Consider the following 21,695-nt stretch of genomic DNA (forward strand, 5'->3'; position numbering starts at 1 on the left):
GATTCGACTCCTATCATTTCCTGATCCCAATTCTGCTTTATTTTTACCTCTCTATTGCTTCCTATCTCCTCTCAATCTACCCCTATCATTAAAATGGCAAAAACAAAATTGGAGGTCTAAACCCCACAAGGGATGAATCATAAACAACACCCTTGAGTAAGGCAGTTCCAGGTTGCTCCTTTGGGACTGTCGCTGGTCTAACAAGTACTGTATATTGTAATTCACAGTTTCCACAATCCAAGATCACACAGTTATGATCAATTATGGTCAAAAAAATATTTAATTATCACCCAATTTGTTTATACTCGTATTCTTATGTACAAGCTTTCAGAACAGTTAATAAGATGCTTCCCTTGACAACTGCCCCTCCCAGACATTGTGGATATTAAGCCAGCCAATATGGAGGACTTGACAGAGGTGATAACAGCAGCGGAGTTCCATCCACACCACTGTCACTTGTTTGTGTATAGCAGTAGTAAGGGCACTCTACGCCTTTGTGACATGAGAGAGTCTGCACTCTGTGACAAGCACTCCAAAAGTAAGTATATGCATTTTTGTAAATGTATGATACATATGATGTTACATATAACGCTCTAATATTACTCTGCAGAGTCTGTACTCTCTCATTTCATATGTATTAGTGGTGCTTGCTAAAGGAATCATCACTATTACTATTTCTCACACTACTGTTGATAACCCCTAATGGCAAGTATTATACTTTGGCGTGTAAATAATCCAGCATTGTTTGTTCTACAGACATGAATGATATCCAATTCATGCGGTTTGTTGAAGAGTGGTGTGCTATTACTTTTCTGAACATTTAGACTTTTGATTTTTGCATGGCAAATGACAAAACAAATGGAAAAATCCCACAAATTTACAATGAAGGATAGACCAGAGGCATTTCTAGAAATCAGAATATTATAGAGACAGGGGTGGGCAATCTTGACTTGGCCTAGTAAGTAACAAACTAGTAACCACTCAGAACACCCTTGCAACTGCATAGCAATATCCTGGGAAGCACTAAGAACACCCTAGCATTGTGATGGCAAGTACCACTCACATGTAAATGTATAGTTTAAAGATATCATCTAGAAGTCAGAATTTCTAACTATGGTGTATATATTTAAAGGAATAGTTCTCCCAAAAATGAAAATTCTTTCATCATTTACTCTAATGCCATCTCAGATGTGTATGACTTTCTTTCATCTGCTGCACTCAATTTAAGATTTTTCCGCTGGGATGTCATAAGGGTAACTATATTCTCTAAAAGTTGTGCATATAATATGTATATTCCTGCGGCAATTGTGAAAGCCACTTACATTTTGTTTTAAAAAGTACAACTTATTGTGTTGAAAATCGTAATGATGCATAGATTACTTTCATACAACTATCTTTAAATGGGTCATGACAGAAGGAATCACATTTTCTTTGGCAGTGAGATGGCAGGTCAGTCAAGAGCAGAGAGCCAATCATAACAGTGGGTGTTTACTGTCATGTTTTAAAGGGATGGTTCACCCAAAAATGTATGTGTTCTATAGCGATACAATCACTTTTGGTGGGAAAAAAAATCTACATTTAAGTACTTATTGACGTATTAATTATCACTTCTGGTAAGCTTCATGAGAGGGTGGAGATTGTTCTTTCATGTGACATATTACCGTTACCATGATACCGACGTTATCTCAAGTTCTCCACTCAGTTGAGACATCCTTGATAAGAACACACATGCATCATTGTGATTAGAAACACTAAATACAAATATAAACCAAAACCAACCAAGTTATTGTACAGCATTCCTCTTTCTCGCTTGTAAACAGCACTGCTCTTCCGGCTGTGACTCAAGTGTGTCAGTTCTCACGTTTCAAATGCCAGTGCGATCATATGCAATGCTGCAGCATGCATGCATGATTTAGAGTTAAAAAAGTACCTAAATGTTTATCTTTTTCACATCAAAAGCGATTGTGTCACTTAAGACATTATCAGCTGGTGTCATGTGGATGACGTTTATGCTGACTGTGTTTTTTGGAGCTTCAAAAGATAAATCACTGTCATTTTGCATTTTAAGGACCTACTGAGCTAACATATTTTACTAATTTTTTTCAAATGTTTTCTGGTCAAGAATGAAAGTCATACACACCTGGTATATCATGAGGGTGAGTTAATAATGAGATCATTTTCATTCCTTTATAGGAGAAGAATCACCAAAACAGAGTGTTTCTGACAGAATGAAGGTGGAAAATGATCATATTTTACAAATATTTGACATTTTTTTGTGTAAAAAAAAATCTTACTAATATTATAAATGAACCTCAAGTTGCCATGAATCCCTGTTTCCACCTTCTGAGTTTTATTATGCCCTTGAAACTGACTTAGACAGAACCTGCTGGAAGTAGCTTAGTTAAAAATGACAGCAGGGAAGCACTGAAATCGAAAACAATTAAGAAGATCAGCTGCACTAGCTGCTGGGGCAATTAGCACTGTAGCACTTTAGTAGCACTGTAGTGAGATTTACACTTATAGCAGCATTAATAGACAAGCAGACCACATTGTTAAAGGCTTTTCATTGCATCATTACATGTAAAACCATTTAAACCGTTGCCAAGCAGCGTTTGATTGACACAAAATGCCTGGTGACTGAAGGCTAGAGTGTAAACTGTGAAGCTAGCTCATCAATGCAAAGTTATTGCAATAAGCTGATAAAAGCTTCCCTATTCTAATTATTTCAAGTAAATCTGAACACAGTTTGAATCTGCATCTTTTCTCTACCTCAGTCTTCGAGGAGCCAGAGGACCCAGGCAATCGTTCTTTCTTCTCTGAGATCATCTCATCGGTTTCTGATGTCAAGTTCAGCCATAGTGGACGATATCTCCTCACCAGAGACTACTTAACTGTCAAGGTTTGGGACCTCCATATGGAGAAGGGCCCATTGGAGACCTATCAGGTGAGAACACAGAGGGTAACATGCTGATTACACTATGGGCTCTATTTTCAAGAATGCGCTAGGCACAGCACTACATGCAACATCCGTGCGCTACTTCTTATCCAATTTTCATTGGAGTGCTGATTCTAAGTGCAATTTTTGGACCAGCACACAGCGCAAGTGGGCGTGTGTGGGAGTGTTTGTGCTATCTGTGGGTGTAGGCGCACAAACTGTGGGTTTATTGTATGTTAATGAAGTGGCACAGAGCACAATTTGCTATTTTCCTGAGAAATAGGACATTATGCTAAGACATTTGAGGACCCCATCTAGTCTCTGCACAAAGTCTAATGTCTGTTCCTGCATTTGCAATTTGAGAATTCCACCAGCAGATGATGTCAAAGAGCTATCGATCACTTTTAATAATAGCCATTTTTTGTGTCTCTGTAGATATGATTGTATGGCAATATGCTTTTTATATTGTTTAGCGCCTTTCCGAATCTCAAGGATGCTGTATAGAAATTAAACAGAAGACATTAAAAAGAGAAATAAATAAGAAATATACATTAAAAAACTATGAACAATGGAAGAGAAGGAATGCATATTTCAACCAGATGAGACATGGGCGAGCAGGACGAGAACCAAAAGTTCCAGAAATGCTGTGCAGACGACAATATAGTCACAGACTGTATAGACCATTTACGCAAAAACCGGAAATACGTCAAGGAAGCATAAACCCAGTTCCGGTGTAAGCTTTGTTGACGGATAAATGGCAGCTACCGTTAGAGTGTTTTCAACTAGCCTGACTTGTCTTCCGAAGTTCACCAGCGCCGATGTGGTGAAGAGTGTGGAGATACATTCGTCCACTAAAGGGAACAAACTGGACAAGGGATATAAATTCTTCCACAAAGAGTTTATCCACAATTACCAAGGTAAGAAATCAAGAAATTGCTATAGCTAGCTTTAACCATATCACCGGTCACTCTGTTAACATTAACTGTAAAGTAAGTAACTTAATGGTAAATCTTAGGTGTTGTGAATTTGTAATATAAGGTATAACACATCGCAGTGAATATGTCGTGTGTATGTTTAAGTGAGAGGGTATGAGATAACATAACCAGTAATTTGGTGAAGCTGTACTAGGTAAATGTTACTGACATTGTGTTGTGACTTAACGTTAACGTTACGAAGTAAAGTTGTGTATTTCTATGTGAGATAACACGTAATATTTTCTTGTTGCATGCGGTTATAGTATCAAATATACTCCAGGGACAGGTTGTAGTGAGAGGTAGATGCTTCAGGTCAATGAGGAAGAGCGAGGAGCCTCACAAACTGGAGGTTTGACTATAGACAGAATGCCGGTTTAATTGATGCACAAGGGTTAAGTTATTCAGTTAGAAATGCATTTATCCATTAACGGTACACATAGTTGACTAGCGTTAACTTACTAAACACATTATGAGCAATCTTACCTGCAGGTGGGTGTGTCACGTAGTCGTGATCCATCCTTACTGCCTTAGCCACCATGGTGCTATCTTCACAGCATAGCTGGATACTAGACTGACGTTTGATGGTTCTGTCATATACTGACTCCCTTCTCAAAGGAGCAGTAAAATTGTTCCAAGGGAATAGGCTCAGAACAACACCACTCTTCAGGCGACGAATGACACAGCCACCAACGTAATCCTCCGGAGCGAAGTGCCGGCTGCAGACATAGGTGCTACCTCTTTTTATGTCAAAACTGTTCCCTTCCTCTCTTCGGATCGCCTGCATCCATTTGGGTTTCAGGTTTGGATCGACAGGAAAAGAATGAAACGAAAGGTAGGGCTGTTTATGGGTGGAAGACGAACAGCCAGGAACACAACAGAAACTGCGACTCTTCGACTCTGCCATTTTTCGTATCTGCCACTACGATAACAGGAAGTTCTAATACACTTCATTGACGTATTTCCGGTCGAAAAATGCGGAAGTGCGTAAAAGGTCTAATGTATTTTGAACCTCAGAATTAAATACCACTTTGCACGCATGAATTCACCAACCCACATGCACCTAGACTTAGCACATACTTGCACAAAAATATAAAAACTTCATGGCCATGCACACTGACTTTGTGCGTATGATTTATCACTTAGTGCTTCGCTGCAGACATAGCACTCTTAAAATAGGGCCCATATTTGCTATTATGTTTAGTAGCACTGCATCGTCACATCCTAGCATTGTGGCGGTAACTTTTATATTTTCAGCACCACTGGCCTTTTTTTTTTTTTTCACAAAATGTAAACTTCTAGAAATTCTTGCCTTCCCAGGTTCATGAGTACCTAAGAAGTAAACTTTGCTCCCTGTATGAAAACGACTGCATCTTTGACAAGTTTGAGTGTGTCTGGAATAGTACAGACAGGTAAGAATTTCTGAGGCTTCAGATGATTATAGAGGTTTCTTATTTAGATTATACAATTATCATATTTCCTGTATTCTACTCAAAACTTCTTTCTCTTCTTCCATTGCATTTCTGTTATATTCTTTTTCATCCATTGATCTCCTCATTTGTTGTTGAACTTTTTCTCACTCATTCTCGCTTCATGCTCCCATTATGTTTTGCTGCCTTTCATTGTGCCCCCATCAAGTGTAATCATGACTGGAGCGTATAACAGTTTTTTCCGGATGTTTGATCGAGAGACCGGTCGTGGTGTGACCCTCGAGGCGTGGCGTGAGAGCAGTAAACCGCGAGCCGTGCTGCGGACTCGCCGCATTTACACCGGGGGGCGTCGGCGCCGGGGTGATGTGGGTGTTGACAGTCTGGACTTCAGTAAAAAGATTCTGCACATGGCTTGGCACCCAGCCGAAAACATCATTGCCATAGCAGCCACTAACAACCTATATATCTTTCAGGACAGGGTCAACGCAGAAAACCAGTGACATAAGAACTCACTCAGGGGAAGCAATGGTGATCTTCACAGGGCCACAACACAAAAAAAGAAAAAGAAAAAGAAAAAAATTGTGAATAAAACACACACATGTATGCACTCAAATTCATCCTTTCAAAACATAATTTACAAAACATGTATTATTGGCCCTGTGGAGAAGGAAATAGTTGCCAAACTCCTGTAGTACTCATATGGACTTTACAGTTACGCCATTCCAACAGAAGAGAACTGCACAGGTGGAGGAGCATTTATGTGTAACCAATAACTCTCTGGTTTATTACACCACCAAGAATGATGCAAATTAGCTATGGTACATGACATTTTTGATTGACTGCATGGTTAGCCAATCCTGGACTCCTTTGAAAAGTGATTGATGGTGTTGTCAACCAATCCCAGAATGTGCTGATCTGTGACTGACAGCATACAGGAATAAGGGGTGGTGACTTTGGGCTGAAGACCAAGAAAAAGACAGCTCCACTCCACCATGCCAAGTTGCCATGGAAACAGGTTACTCAGTTGTCATGGTAACAAGAGTGCTCTGAGCAGTCTTCCTATCACGTGCTTCCCAAAAACCTATCCCACAATGCATCTTCTACACGAGCACTCATTTTTCTTCACATTGCGTTGATCATTTGTGGAGACACGGATGCCTAGAAGACCGAATCACTATACCACACTTAAAAGAGGTTCAAATTCCAGTATTTATCTGGAATATACACAGATCTGATGGATGCTCCTTCAGGAAACTCACTTCATCAAAAAAACAGTTTTAACTGGATTACACCTTGTAATGTGTAACATCTAGACCTATGTGGAAAGAAAGAAATTTTGCAATCAAAAACTCTATATTTTGATTGTACTGATCCCTCAAAAAAGTTCAATCATGTAAAGAAAATAAGTGGGAACAATTTGTGACAGCAGAAACAATGAGAGAAATACTGCAAAACATGGGAAATCAGTTGGTATATTTACAGTATATTTGATATACATTTTTAAAGGTGAACATAAAAAAATAGTTTAGTTATTAATTTTGTTTCACTGGTAGATTGAACAGTGGTCTTGGGCCTTATGCTGATGCTTAACGGCATGGATGTAGCATCATGCAAAACCAAAATCAGTTACCAGATGCTATTGTAGACGTATTTGCCACCCGTGTTTCATTTATTAAAGGGATGGTTCACCCAAAAATAAAAATTCTCTCATCAATTACTCACCCTCATGGCATCCCAGATTGTATGCACCTACAGAGTTCTTCTAAAAAAATGTGTTTATGTTCAGCAGAAGAAAGAAAACTGTATACATGTGGGATGGCATAACGGTGAGTAAATTATGAAATTATTAATTGGATGAACTAACCGACCAAAAGTGGTAAATAATATAAGGGTTACCCAGATAAATTGAATAGCATTTGGCTGGTCATCTTATTGTATTTTTCTCTGATGTGAAAAAGCTGATATAGCTGATTTAGCAGTTTTCATCTCATGCGAGTGTACATCATTTTAAACATTTTTCAAAAGTATGCTACTGTTAAAATTTACTAAGTGCACCTTGACATCTGGAAAAACAGCTGAAGCCTGCTATCTTTAAGACCACACAGGTGTACATGTAACACCCTATTCACTGTAGAAAGTACATGAAAGTAATTGTTCTTGAGGTGCCAATCACCTAATGGGTGACTGTTAGTTTGGTGTAGATGTGGTACTGAAGTGTTGGGTGTCTGCGTAGCCTTTATGACACAGAGGTCAGTGATTGTTTTTGCTATATGGCAAAGGCTGAATGAATGTAACTGACAAACACATGCTTTTGTTATTTCATTTTTAAAGTTTTATGATGTTAATGGGGTGCTCTAAAATTGACAAGTGAGCTTGCTTGCTTTCTAATTTTTCTTGGCTTTGTCTGATCATCCCTTTTCTGTCTTTTCCAGTGTCGTTCACGTGTTTCCATGTCCCATTTGTCTAGTGCTCTTTTCTGTGCATATACAGGGGCTGTGCCTCTTACAATCAGTCTCTCCCTCTCTTTCCCTGTCTTTATCTCATTTAGTTGTTTGTTTTTTTTACTCTTGTTACAGTGCTTGCATGGCAGTACTGTATTGATGTTTCTCATGCATTCTTGTCAGGGGTTTGTTCTAAATCCCAAACTCCAAGTATTAAAGCAGCTCATTTAGCCACTACTGCTAATGCACAAACTTTCTGTAGATAATTTCAGCCTTATGTATGCCTGCTATTTTTGGTTTCATAATTTAAAAATATGTAAGAATAATGTTTGAAATTGTCCCATTTATACTTACATTGACAATCTAACTGACAACGATGACAGTGTCATATACGTGTTCTTTCATATTTTTCCATTTGCACACTAATTTGTGATTGGTCTTGTCTTTTGCAACTAGTTAACCATACAGGAGCCTTTGCGCTGCAAATTTTGTGTCATGTTGATACTCATACACCGTTGACATAAAACCCAGATTGAGTGTCACGGCAACACCTAAGCAGCTCTGATGCGGCGTTTCGTTTACGCAAAACCAAAGCTTAAAACCTAAGCTTGGTTAAAACTTTAACGTTACTTCTGTGCTGCCTTGCAAGCACTAGTATTTCTTTTAGGAAATGCAAATCAGGTTTCTTTATTTTTACTGACAGCTGACATCATGCACTATAGTTAACATACTTTTTGTACAACGCTTCTCTCTCACACTTTGTTCCTTTCTCTCTTTCTCTCTCACTGAATACCACAGCATCATGACCATCTGACATACTGTTACCATGGCGATAAGCTTTCTGCCATTACACATTCTCTCATGCTCTAGTCTTAGACATGCAGTGAAACACGTGCTCACATTCACAATGCAACCAGGGAATAATGGCTTGACTTTTTCAGGGCACACACTCTCTCCCATACACACGCACACACACTCACTTACATAGGCACATACATGCAAGTATACACACCGACAAGCATGTTTATCATTATCCAGTATTACAAATGTCTATATCTATGATGCCTAAACATATTCTATTGACACTTAATGGAAAAATAAAAGAGCTAATGGAGGAATGTGATTATATGGCCTCTGTTTACCTCTGATTAAGTTTATATATATAAGTAGATTATAATGTTTTCAGTGTCAGAATTGCGCTATTTCTCACTCTTTCTTTCTCCTTCTTTCTCCTTCTCTGTCTATAATTCACATGCACACACCACACATGATTACAATGCCATCAGCCATCCAGACAAAGACATTAGAAGGACAGATCGTGAACCTTAAATTCACTTTTATTCATTTTTACATTTTCACAAAAATAGAAAGAATCCCTGATATAAAATCCCAGAATCCAGAGATCAGCATAGGACAAAGTACACTGTGAGATACTGTAGACAGGTTGTACACAACTATCAGGAGAGGATTTTCAGGAAAACATCATCAGAGTGCGACAAAGAGTTGTAAGTTGGCTGTGTGATGTATTTACATTAGACACTTGAATGATGTAGACTAATATCTGTGTATCACAAAAAAAACCATTCCAACAAAAGCTTGATTTATAAGATAATCTTCGCCATACATAAATATTCAGAGCATTCTGTAATACATGACTAAAAGTGATGTCAGTCAAAAGTCTACAATAAAAGCACAAGACAAGATATATATACACATGTACTGGAAATAATAATCTGTTGCCTTGCACATGCATCATAACCATAATTATGTGGTTTATCATTTTGGATTGTATAGGGTTGGCTGAAAAAACTCAAGCCGTTTTCAGTTTATGATAAAAAGCAGAAAATGACATTAAATGTTACTTACTTTACCTAAAAGTGTCAAAGACAATCCTAACTTACATTTAAACAGGACAAACACTTTTAATATCAAACCCTCTGTGGCACACTAAAAGTACCTTTTTTGAAACAGCAGAAACACTGCGGAGAATTAAACAAGATTAAAATATGGAATAAGGGCAGTTGAAAAATACTCATTGGATAATAACTGAAATTATATATTTGTAACATTTTGAAAATATACCTACATTTAATAATCAATACATTATAAAATGCTTTATAGATTACTATGGTACATTCATTCAAAAATCATTCAACTTTGATTCATGTATATTCAAATTTGATGATAACATTTAGTAAATTACTAAATAAAGTTATTATAATGCGTTACCCGATATAACTCTAATGAGAACATAAAAGCAGCAGTACAAATAGTATATAATAATGCAAATAATAATCCTGTTTTATCAAAAAGCATCAATCATAGGCTACTCACTACATGCCCTTCTAGATTTGAATCATTTTACTTAAGCCACAAATATAATCCACAACATCTAATAAGACTTTTGATTTCTAAAAAGTTTTCTTTTGTGACGTGCAAATTGTCATGACACCCTTTTTTACGATTGATCATAGAAATTAGGAGCATGAATTTCTAGTCTATCCTACTAAGTTTTTCACCATCAAAAGTGTTAAACTTTTATTCAAACTTCCATACCTCTGTCATCTCTCCGGCCGCTTCTAGGGCCTCATGTATAAAACTTGGCATATGTTCTATCCAAAAGCATGTGTATCCCCAAAGTTTTCAGATTTAGAAAACTGCACCTACGCTACAACCTGGGCAAAGTTCACTTAATAAATCCCAGTTGTGCATTCATCCAATAGCTTTATTCTCCACCCAGTTTTCCTCCCCAAAATACCACATATGGGCTTACAATGCCTGTTTTTACTGTGCATGTCCCTACTTGGCTGGACTGTACAGTGTTTCTGATAAGACTATCAAACAGCTGACTTCTAGCCTTTCCAATTGTTTGTTCATCTACTCAATGTGTCCAGCATTATACCGTTTATTTTACCATTCAGTCAATGTGCATCACATTTTAATGCCTTTTCAATTAGTTACATAAAATATTTATAATAAATCACGTAGATAGTGATAACAAATGCAAAATGCTTAAATCTTTGCTTTTTTATTCTAAATGTGGAGTAGTTCGAATCAGTCTGATCAGTTCATTACATGGTCATTTGGAGTCACCAATTCACATAAGAGTACATACATACAGTCAATAGTGTGTGGATGGTGTGATCCGATTTCACTTTATTTTTTATAAATCCTGATGTCTTTCTGGGAAATTGCATGTGTTTATACACCAGGCCCCGAATCTCTGTATTCTCATTTATACATTGATTCTAGCATATAGGAAGGGAGCAAAAAAGAAGTCAAATGCAAATTTAATTGCTTTAAGCATGGTCTTTCTCCAGTTGCGCTCAATCTTGACCTGTCGTCCCTCAGGCACCAGTGATGAGCTGCAGTCTAGACAGTGTATGGCTTTCAGTTCAAATGCAGGTAGCTTGGCACCCAACCTGCCCTCCAGCTTTGTGCTGAATTCTACCATGCTGCCTGGGTTGAGGTTCAGGAGCACCTGTCTAAACTCATGACTTGCCATCAAGATGATATCACCTGCCAGATCATCACTTTTCGTGACCTCATCCACAGGCATGCCAACCATCACTTCAAAGCGGTAACTGTCAAAGCGTTTTACATGGCATTGGTGTTTAGCAAAGGCTTTTATTCGACAGAGCTCTTCCTCTTCCTGTCGGAGTAACAGCATGGTGGTGTTGACAAGCACTGAGTCACCTTCAGTTACATTTACAACTGGAGAAGTATTATTCCATGGTTCACACTTCGGGTAAACCTCACCATAGAGACATTGCAGCCAGTCTCCCATGAACACTGGTAGCATGCTTATAACAGACTGAGCTCCGTTTTCTGTTTCAGCTACGCGAACATGACGAAATTTTCCTGTCCAGGTGACACGATGGCCTTCCAAATGGCTACAGAGGAGCTGTGTTTGAACCATGCCACGATCCTGCCAGGCATGTGGGCCACAAAGTGAACCATATTGCTGCCAGGTGAGTGTGGAGTTATAAACCTTCAGACCTTCAGCATTATAGACATAGACCCCAGAGAGTAAAATCAATGTAGAGATGCATAGGAGGATCAGTTTTACCGGGCCTCTGTGGGTGATGGAGCTGAAGACTTGGAGAATGGAGAGGCTGAATCGAGTCCATAGCCGCAGTGTCACTGGCACAGCACACACTGCTAGCGTTACCAGCATTTTAGTCAACTCCAGCTCCAGGAACCATTTAACCAACTGAATCATCAGCATTGCTACCAGACCCATAGCCAAGAGAGGTAATGCGAACAGGAAGAGGAAGTAAGCAACACAGGTGCGAATGAGACCAATAGTGGTTGAATTCCGTAGCAGAACTACAGAGAACTCACACCACACAAAGCAGACTAGGTAAGGCACCAGGAAGCAGTACGTCCCTCTGAATCCCCTCATACGTGCCATACTATAAAGCACCAAAAAAAAGAGATTTTAATCAGTATACAAGAGGAACTGTTTCTAGAGAACAATCTTACCAGAGCAATTCATGCAATTCACTGTCATAATATTGAATTACTGTACTGATGCCAATTTCCAATAAAGTGTCAATGTATTATTTTTGCATTTCAAGGTTTTGAATTTTACGAATTCCTGTGTGCATTACTTAAATATTTGAAAGGAATATCTATTCATTTTTGAACTTCTTCATCTACACCATAACAGTCATAACCTGAAGAAACCTGAACACTAAAAAGTGACATTTACAAATTCAAGAGAAGTGAAACTTCCCACTATCCAATCCAACAATGAATTGACCTACATTGGCTTAAACAGAACTTGCAAAACCATTCCCCTTACCTGAAGAACAGGTAGAGCAGGTAGATGTAGAGTACACAGGGTACACTGAGCTCCAGCACCACTGACTCTCCAAGAGGGATGGTTGCAAAATTATGCCCCAGCATCCTGACCATCACCATCTCCTTGGGCAACTTGCTGGCCAGGGCACACAATGATGATGCCACCTCGATGATCAGTGCCTTTCGCGCATATGCTGCTGCAGATGGGCTCAGACTCATGTAGCTCAATACCGTGAAAAAGATGGCCACCGTGGAGAGCTCTGAACATGGGATCCAGCCTTTATTGGCTACTGGGAAAGTGAAGATCACAAAGAACACAGATATCATGAAGTAGAGGTACTGTTCCAAGTTGTTCCATCCAAAGTTGGTCTCTGCTTGCTCTACATCCAAGTTGGGCTCGAAGCGGATGAGGAGGGCAGTTAAGGCACGGAAGTTGTCCCAGCCTTTGCTGCTCTGGAACACTCTCAGTGTACAGATGGCCATGGAGGCAAAAGAGAGGTAGAAGATGAAGAGTGGGATGACAAATGCAAACAGATCAATGGTGAGATTGGAGATGATGAAAAAGAAAATAAGGGCATTGACATGTTGCGTAGGGATGATGGTGCTCAGCCACTGTACGCCAGCACGAGATGCCCAGTCAATTAAATGTTCCTTCATCTCAATAATGATGTGGAGAGGATACTGGAGACCCTACAAGAAAAGGATGGACATTTACACAAAGTAAAACATGTTTGCATAGGAAATGTTTTATCTGTATACTGTAAAACAGAAGCTGAATTACAAAATGGGCTTTATGCCAGTTAGGGACTAAAATTAATATATCATTTATGGATTTTACCAAGAAGTGAGCTTTTATATCCAGGGCTTTCTTCATCGCATCACTGCGTCTGGTTGCCAGCATCATCCCACTGCCTCCCATTCCCCAGCTGGTCTTTCGAAGGCGCTTATGAGAGACAGGAGCCATTTCATTTTTTCCCTATATGAAAATACCAACACAATCAAGTTCTTACTTAGTGAAGAACTCTTTCAGAAGCATTGAGCAAGTCTAGATTTAAAAAAAAAAAATGTATGTATGAGCAAGTAAAAAAAAATTACAATTATTAGCGTGTATCATACAGCTGCCGCTTTTAACAACTTACAGTGTGCTTATTATGGGAATAGTCACTTTGGAGCAACCAGAGGTTAAATTGCTCAAGGGCACAATGATGATTTCCATAGAATTATGGAAACCTTGCATTTTTCAAAAACAAACTTCATCAAGGTTTTGGGAACTTGCTGTCATCAGTAAAGTAGCTGAGGTTTAAATAACAACAATATGGATTTTCTGAGAAGATTCTGATCTTCTTCCATAGTACCTCACCTTATCAAGTGTGGCTCCATCACCAGGACTTTTCCTTAATGTGTCTTCGTTTCTCTTTGCATCGACACCTGCACTGCTCGCTGTAGCAGTGCAACCAATTCCTTCTGTGAACTTTTTTGTCATCTCCACAAAATCTTCCAAATCCACATACTTAGAGCCACCTGTAGAAGAAGCAGAAAAGGCATAGTTGTGGTTCTTTGGCTAAAATATTTTGTAAAAATATATTACAGCTAAGGTTGGTACCTCACAAAGAGTCACAGAGTAAACAAAATCACTCACAAACATCTCTTTGTTTTATACTTTGTTGATCTCAGAATGAGATACTTCTGTATGGATTAACTTGAAATATGCAGGCCCACATTCAAGATCAATTAACACGCACATACAACATTCAAACATACAGTACATGCACTTACACTCTCTAGACACCATGGTTTCCAACATATTCCTTTGAGTTTGTAATGTGGGTGTTACGCCACATACTGCATTCTCACCTGAAAGGAAGGAGTGATTGATCAAATAAAAAGAACCAGTGAGTTACTACTGCGCTAATTCACTGACACCATGTCCTAACCAGGTGTGACATGATTAAGCGATAAAAGCAAAATCTCTTCCATGTAAAACTGAGTATTTGTCCTAACCACCCTCCACCCCAACAGGACATTTTGTCAGTTGCTTGGTGTCTATTTATGTGGTGTCACTCTTGGTAGACCAACAGTGAAATCTCATCTGTACAAAATCCCATAATGTTCTGATTGGCCTTTGAAATATAATTGTGTTGTGTCACACAGCATTTTTGTTTTCAGTGTGGGCAGAGAAATTACTTGTTGCGCCTTTATGACATACTGCTTGCAAGACGTGTCAAATATAAAAAATATAAAAACTTTTATCAGTCACAAATTGTCTTAAATGGTATCTATATAACTACATCGAAAGAGCGTTTTAAAGGCCACAAGTCTGAAAACTACTACTACTACTATACTGTTACAAGAAAACTGCCAGATGAGCAAATGCAACTTTGCGTTTTCTGCCTATTACCTGGTACAGCATTGACATGGCTAACGTTCTCCAGCATCTCAGACATTGCTACTGTCTTCTTCTTGTCAGGATTGAGTTGCCAGTACATCATCATGGCAGCCCTCCTCACTGCCTGTTCAAACTTGCTCTCTGAGGAGAGCCTTCTCACCTCCTGTGCATTCTCTGGTGTGATGCCTGCCAGTAGAGAATCAGGTTTTCTTCAGGTTTGTTCTGGTTTTGTTTCAACGGTTCATTTGTGATTATTACCTTTTATTTGTCAATTCAAATGACAATTTAAGAGCCTTTTAGGTAGGTACGAGGACATAGCCAACAATGAAGACAAGTTCTAAGAATTCCCTCATTCCTTCCCCTCACCTTTCTTTTGGATCCAGCACTTCTGAAGTAGTTTGGCTGCATCCATCCGACCTTGCTTTGCCGCCTTCATCAGCCATTCAACAGCTGTATGGTCATTTACCTCTGTGTCTTTCTCTGCTCCCAGTTTAAGGTAGTATTTACCAAGCTACAGCAAACATATACATTATAACACTAAAACTTATACCAAAACTATTGACTACATTACTGATCAGCCCAGTACATTTTCAATAAACAGTAACAACTGACCTAAAATCCTAGAGGCTCAAAGCCAGGCTAAGTATCAAATAAAAAAATCTAATTTGAGCCTCTCCTAATGTTAACCCCTAATTACTAAACCACAGTAAGATATTTACAGTGTGTTTTTAACACCAAATGCAAAATACATCATCAACAGAGAATAAGCTGTAATACAAGAACTACTGCATGCTGTGAAATGTATGGTCCATCTTTTAGATTGACCCCTATTCAACAGATTTCACTACATATTACTGTCTTGATCCTTACTATCAAGAGTAAGAAAAGGTCTAGGTATGAGATTTATTTTAGAGGAAAGGAGAAGTGAATATTGAGTAAGTAGTCAGGAGGGCTCATCTTTCAATGTATACATACATGCGTTTATGTGTGTCAGCTTGGTCTGTATGCAGACTCATCCGCTCTGACTGTGAGAGTACTTTATGTGGAATGTGTTCATGCAAGAGCAGTTATTTTGAGAGTGGGCTCATCTTCCAGAAAGCTGAAAATAGACACTCATGACCTGGCCAAGAGGGACACTCTGTCAACTACAGAGTCAGAAAACACTAAAGAATCGAGTACTTGATAATACACTGTGGATAGTTTAATATATTTAAGCCACAACCAATATTGTGTTCGTATAGTTCTGTGTCAATACCCAACAATATTAATGTTTTGCATGCAACATTTTATGTCATATATATACCACAAGAATCTCACAATTCATTTTATAATTATAAAACAGAAAATCCATGATATAAAGGGTCCAATCTACAAATAATGTGGGTGAGTTTCCATATGTGTATTAATGAACTCACTCTACTCTGTGCTTTGGGATCTCCAGCCTCAGCTTTCTCCAGTAGCTCCTCAAAAGGCAGATCCTCATCAGCATCATCTAGGAGAGAAAACAACGTATAGCTCATACAACTGGAATGCTATTTTGACACAATATTGAACCATACCAAGTACAATATAGGTGTATCCCTTATTGAAGTGAGGGGTGAATCTATTTCTCCAGGCCCACATAAGCCTCCTCATGTTGTTGGATATAGGTTTGTGATAAAATAAGGATGTATGTGCTTGAGTCACCACACACATTTGTGGGCATAACACTGCTAGTAAACACTACTGCCCCAGCATGTCTCACTGGTGCTTATCATTGAGACAAATGTGTTGTGCACTATATACTGAGCAAAATATTATAGTACAAATGTAATGAGGCATTTGAATCAATATCAAAAAATAAACAATTCAAAGCTAGACTGGATCAAGTATTGTTTTACATGGTAAACCAGGAAAATATGTGTCTCTGGAAGTTGGGCATTTAAACATGAACATACAACAATAATGCAATAAAAACATAATGGAACCATCAGGAATCCCAATTGTGCTTAATAAAATAAAGATTATTTTAGCTTTTCTGGGCAAAACTTCTCTTACCTGACTCTTCATCTTTAGCCTGCTCTTCAGCCTTTTTTATTTTCTCCTGCATAATCACCTTCTTGGCTGCAGTCAAAAAGCTACGTTGACGAGGAAGCTTAATGGTGTCCACTCCAGGTGCTGTGGTGGTAGACTTCAAACCCTCTGGGAGAGGTGTAGATGGGGCAGGGTCAGCAGAAATGGTGATGTTTGGTGTCATTACATCATTGGGAGAAGATGATTGTGCTGCAGAGGGTTCAGAAGAAACTCCTGCTAGCGAAGTTGATGATGATGGTGTTGGAGCTGACATTGCTGGAGTAGTTTTAGAAATATGAAATAATGCAGGGTTAGATGTAGGTGCTGTTGGATTCTCAGGTGTTGGTTTGAGTGGAACATTAGATGTTTTAACTTTAGTGTGTTTTGAGGTGCTATCCTGAGTTGCAGAAGGGGTCGATTTTGGTGGTTGATCTGCACTGTCAGAGCTTGAAATAGGAGGACCAGCCATCTGAGAAATCTCAGTGCCTGGAATGGATTTGGTCAAGGAAACGGGAAAACTGATATGTTCGTGGGTTACACCATCCTCCCTGGGAGTCTCTGGGGATGATGGTGGGTTGGCACTAGTGTCCATCTTACCTAGATGAAAACAAACGTAACAGGTTCAGTGGTGGCTCAGTGGTTAAGGCTCTGGGTTACTGATCAGAAGGTCAGGGGTTCAAGCCCCCAACACCACCAAGACACCACTGTTGGGCCCTTGAGCAAGGCCCTTGAACCTATTTGCTCCAGGGGTGCCGTATCATGGCTGACCCTGCACTCTGACCTCAGCTTAGCTTAGCTGGGATATGTGAAAAATAAATAATTTCACCATGTATATGCAGAAATGTACACTCACCTAATAGATTATTAGGAACACCTGTTCAATTTCTCATTAATGCAATTATCTAATCAACCAATCACATGGTAGTTGCTTCAATGCATTTAGGGGTGTGGTCCTGGTCAAGACAATCTCCTGAACTCCAAACTGAATGTCAGAATGGGAAAGAAAGGTGATTTAAGCAATTTTGAGCGTGGCATGGTTGTTGGTGCCAGACGGGCCGGTCTGAGTATTTCACAATCTGCTCAGTTACTGGGATTTTCACGCACAACCATTTCTAGGGTTTACAAAGAATGGTGTGAGAAGGGAAAAACATCCAGTATGCGGCAGTCCTGTGGGCGAAAATGCCTTGTTGATGCTAGAGGTCAGAGGAGAATGGGCCGACTGATTCAAGCTGATAGAAGAGCAACTTTGCCTGAAATAACCACTCGTTACAACCGAGATATGCAGCAAAGCATTTTTGAAGCCACAACACGCACAACCTTGAGGCGGATGGGCTACAACAGCAGAATACCCCACCGGGTACCACTCATCTCCACTACAAATAGGAAAAAGAGGCTACAGTTTGCAAGAGCTCACCAAAATTGGACAGTTGAAGACTGGAAAAATGTTGCCTGGTCTGATGAGTCTCGATTTCTGTTGAGACATTCAGATGGTAGAGTTAGAATTTGGCGTAAACAGAATGAGAACATGGATCCATCATGCCTTGTTACCACTGTGCAGGCTGGTGGTGGTGGTGTAATGGTGTGGGGGATGTTTTCTTGGCACACTTTAGGCCCCTTAGTGCCAATTGGGCATCGTTTAAATGCCACGGCCTACCTGAGCATTGTTTCTGACCATGTCCATCCCTTTATGGCCACCATGTACCCATCCTCTGATGGCTACTTCCAGCAGGATAATGCACCATGTCACAAAGCTCGAATCATTTCAAATTGGTTTCTTGAACATGACAATGAGTTCACTGTACTAAAATGGCCCCCACAGTCACCAGATCTCAACCCAATAGAGCATCTTTGGGATGTGGTGGAACGGGAGCTTCGTGCCCTGGATGTGCATCCCACAAATCTCCATCAACTGCAAGATGCTATCCTATCAATATGGGCCAACATTTCTAAAGAATGCTTTCAGCACCTTGTTGAATCAATGCCACGTAGAATTAATGCAGTTCTGAAGGCGAAAGGGGGTCAAACACAGTATTAGTATGGTGTTCCTAATAATCCTTTAGGTGAGTGTATGTATAATGTGTGACAACTGATCAATTAAATTAAATTAAATTTAAAAGAAAGCTAATAAATATAGCACCAGTGTTCTTTCAGCTAACTTAAATTCTTAAATATTAGCATTTGTCTATGTAATTTATTCAACACTTTACAACATGTTTTTTTTTTACATATCTAAATCTGTTTTATGTCTATATATATTATATATTTATATATCTGTCTATCTATACATATACACACAACTGATCTGAGATTCATAGTATTTTTAAGAAACCAAATTTGAAACAACTTAGTTGGGCACTAAGTTAATAAATACAGCAGCAGTTTTCTTTCAGTTAACTTCACAGTATCTACATAATTTATTCAAAACTTTACAACAAGTATTTGTAAACATTACATATATATATATATATATATATATATATATATATATATATATATATTTTACATATATCTATATCGCATATATATATAAATATATATACTGTACATTCTATATACATATTATATTATATAGAATGCATCTATATATTTTCCAGTCCCAATGCATCATATAAAAATCATGTTGTGTATATCACGTATAATATAAAAATAATTTATATAAATCGAAAACATATAACCAAAATCGAAACAACTTACTCATTAAGGATGAATGAAAGACGTTTTGCAGATCTTATCTATGGCTAAATAAAAACATTCTTTAAAATTACAGTTCTTTAAAAGTTTTTGTTCCGTCTACTCATAACCACTCTGGAAAACCAGAGCCCCACTGATAGAGTGCAGTTGTTAAAGTCCATTCTGCCTTCAGAGAACGAATGTTTAATTGGACAATTCAAGTGCCTGTCAAAAAGCCCTGTTCTGATTGGGTGAGAATGGAAGTAGTGCATGGCAGTGCCCAAGGTTTGTTTAATTTTGTATTTATTTTTATTTTTTTGTAATGGCACTTATTTGGGCACTTCACAAAGCAGTTACACAGTTGTCAGGACTATTTGGGTATGCTTAGTAGGCCTATAGACGAAATTAAAATGTAACATGCCGTCCTTTCTTGTATTCATGATAAAGTCAGTATAGAACAAATTAAATCCAGTGAGGTTACCTCATCATGCAACCACTAGATGTCAACGAAGTGAAACGAGATAGCAGCTCTTTTGACGGTGGTTTATTCATGACCATCTGCTCATATGCAATAATTAATCCTTTAAAACAAAATGTAGATAACGCACTCTTATTATAGTCTACAAGTAACGAAACTAATGGGAACATGTATGCGTGTTATTCAGACATTGTTTTTAGTGTCTGATCGGAATAGTGCTGAAAGACAGCTCCAGTTCAATCAACACAGATGTGTTTGATCTGTTCGCCTCCTAAAATCGTAGACTAGACGCATATGATTGAACAGCCCACCAAACCTCCTTGTGTTTACTGGTCGTTTTATTCAAGACTTTTCCGTTCACCCACTGCAGTCTTTTTGCGCATCTTGCACGCACTTTCAGGAGGGTGATGGCCAACACTGCAACACTTCAACCCAACAAAATGCAAAGAAAAAGCTTTGATTTCCATTAAATGAAGTGAAGTGTATTTGTTTTGACGTGTACAGATAAGTCCAGCTTTGTATGTGGATTTGAGCGTGCATTGTTTGTTAACTCGGACTAGCTCATATTATGACGCGTTAGACATCAGTCCGGTAAATTTGGAAATATATTCACAGATTCGAAATTCCCGGATCAATAACTAATTACAGAAACGTTGTTAAAATACAAATGACACCTCTTTCCAATCGTAGTAATGTAGACAACGAGCTATAACCTCATTTTCATCTAAACGAGCCTTCCTCCGAGCTGGACAAAGTACACTGATTTCTACGCGCATTCGGCTGATATACAAGTCCGCAGGGACCGTCTGCAAAGTGCAAAACCGAAAATAATCCTACAAAAATATTCAATAACTTCACTGTTACACATTGTAGTGTCACCAAATTCAGGACACATATCAGTGGTCTACTGCTGGTTATACTACAACACTTCATTTGGAAAAATGTGCTTTTGCAATTAATGTGTTGAGCACTTCTTACAAATTTAGCAGTAATATAATTTCTGTTCCTTGTGTTGAAATGAGGACCTGCACAAAACTGCTGATGCTGATTGATTTAAACTATCAATACAGTAGATAATCTTAATAGTGCATAATCTATAATTAATCTGGGGTGAAATTCCAGGGATAAGATTTAAGTAAACATTTTCTTAATACGTTTAATGTATTTATCACAATATAGATTCAGTGTGGAACTTGTGCAAGATGGTTCCACATACAGTGTCTTGGAATGACAGCAGCACAAATGCCAAATAAATGTATCCCTTGGTAAAGAGGCCGTAGAAAATTTCTGTCCCTATAAAAATTTCCCAGGATTATGCAAAGGCGTTTTTTTTCTCCAAACTAAGTGTTATAGTATAACCAGCTGGAGACCATTGATGTTCGAACTGAATTGGTGGTGACACTACAATGTGTAACAGTAAAGTTATTTAATATTTTTGCAGTATCGCTTTTCGGTTTTGCACTTTGTAGACGGTCCCTGCGGACTTGCATCTCAGCCGGCTGCGCGTAGAGATCAGTGTAATTTGT

The 21,695-nt window shown here is 38.6% G+C and overlaps 2 protein-coding genes across 3 annotated transcripts in view; one reads left to right on the top strand and one right to left on the bottom strand.

The window, feature by feature from the left end:
- LOC127651912 (serine/threonine-protein phosphatase 2A 55 kDa regulatory subunit B gamma isoform-like) overlaps positions 1-8,904 on the top strand; it is a 37,807-nt gene extending 28,903 nt beyond the window's left edge. The window contains exons 6-9 of the mRNA XM_052137973.1: positions 374-538; positions 2,775-2,944; positions 5,227-5,318; positions 5,545-8,904. Of these exons, the coding sequence (XP_051993933.1) occupies positions 374-538; positions 2,775-2,944; positions 5,227-5,318; positions 5,545-5,836 (719 nt within the window). The 3' untranslated portion in view covers positions 5,837-8,904. The remainder of the gene's footprint in view (positions 1-373; positions 539-2,774; positions 2,945-5,226; positions 5,319-5,544) is intronic.
- A 183-nt stretch (positions 8,905-9,087) lies between these two features.
- Positions 9,088-19,844, bottom strand: LOC127651906 (wolframin-like). Of its 2 annotated transcripts, none has more exons than XM_052137959.1 (10): positions 19,716-19,844; positions 17,007-17,618; positions 16,385-16,461; positions 15,336-15,480; positions 14,982-15,155; positions 14,360-14,437; positions 13,944-14,104; positions 13,422-13,526; positions 12,585-13,273; positions 9,088-12,192 (listed from the first exon to the last, which is right to left on the bottom strand). In XM_052137959.1, exons 1-10 carry the CDS (start codon positions 19,717-19,719, stop codon positions 11,013-11,015), a joined length of 3,225 nt encoding a protein of 1,074 aa, XP_051993919.1. In that variant the 5' UTR covers positions 19,720-19,844; the 3' UTR covers positions 9,088-11,012. The 2 variants fall into 2 exon arrangements, with proteins under 2 accessions (XP_051993919.1, XP_051993918.1); XM_052137958.1 differs by having other exon boundaries at positions 9,089-12,192; positions 13,422-13,559.
- Positions 19,845-21,695: the final 1,851 nt, after the last annotated feature.

The sequence above is a fragment of the Xyrauchen texanus genome, chromosome 11 (genome assembly GCF_025860055.1).
Source record: "Xyrauchen texanus isolate HMW12.3.18 chromosome 11, RBS_HiC_50CHRs, whole genome shotgun sequence".
Classification (NCBI taxonomy): Eukaryota; Metazoa; Chordata; class Actinopteri; order Cypriniformes; family Catostomidae; genus Xyrauchen; species Xyrauchen texanus.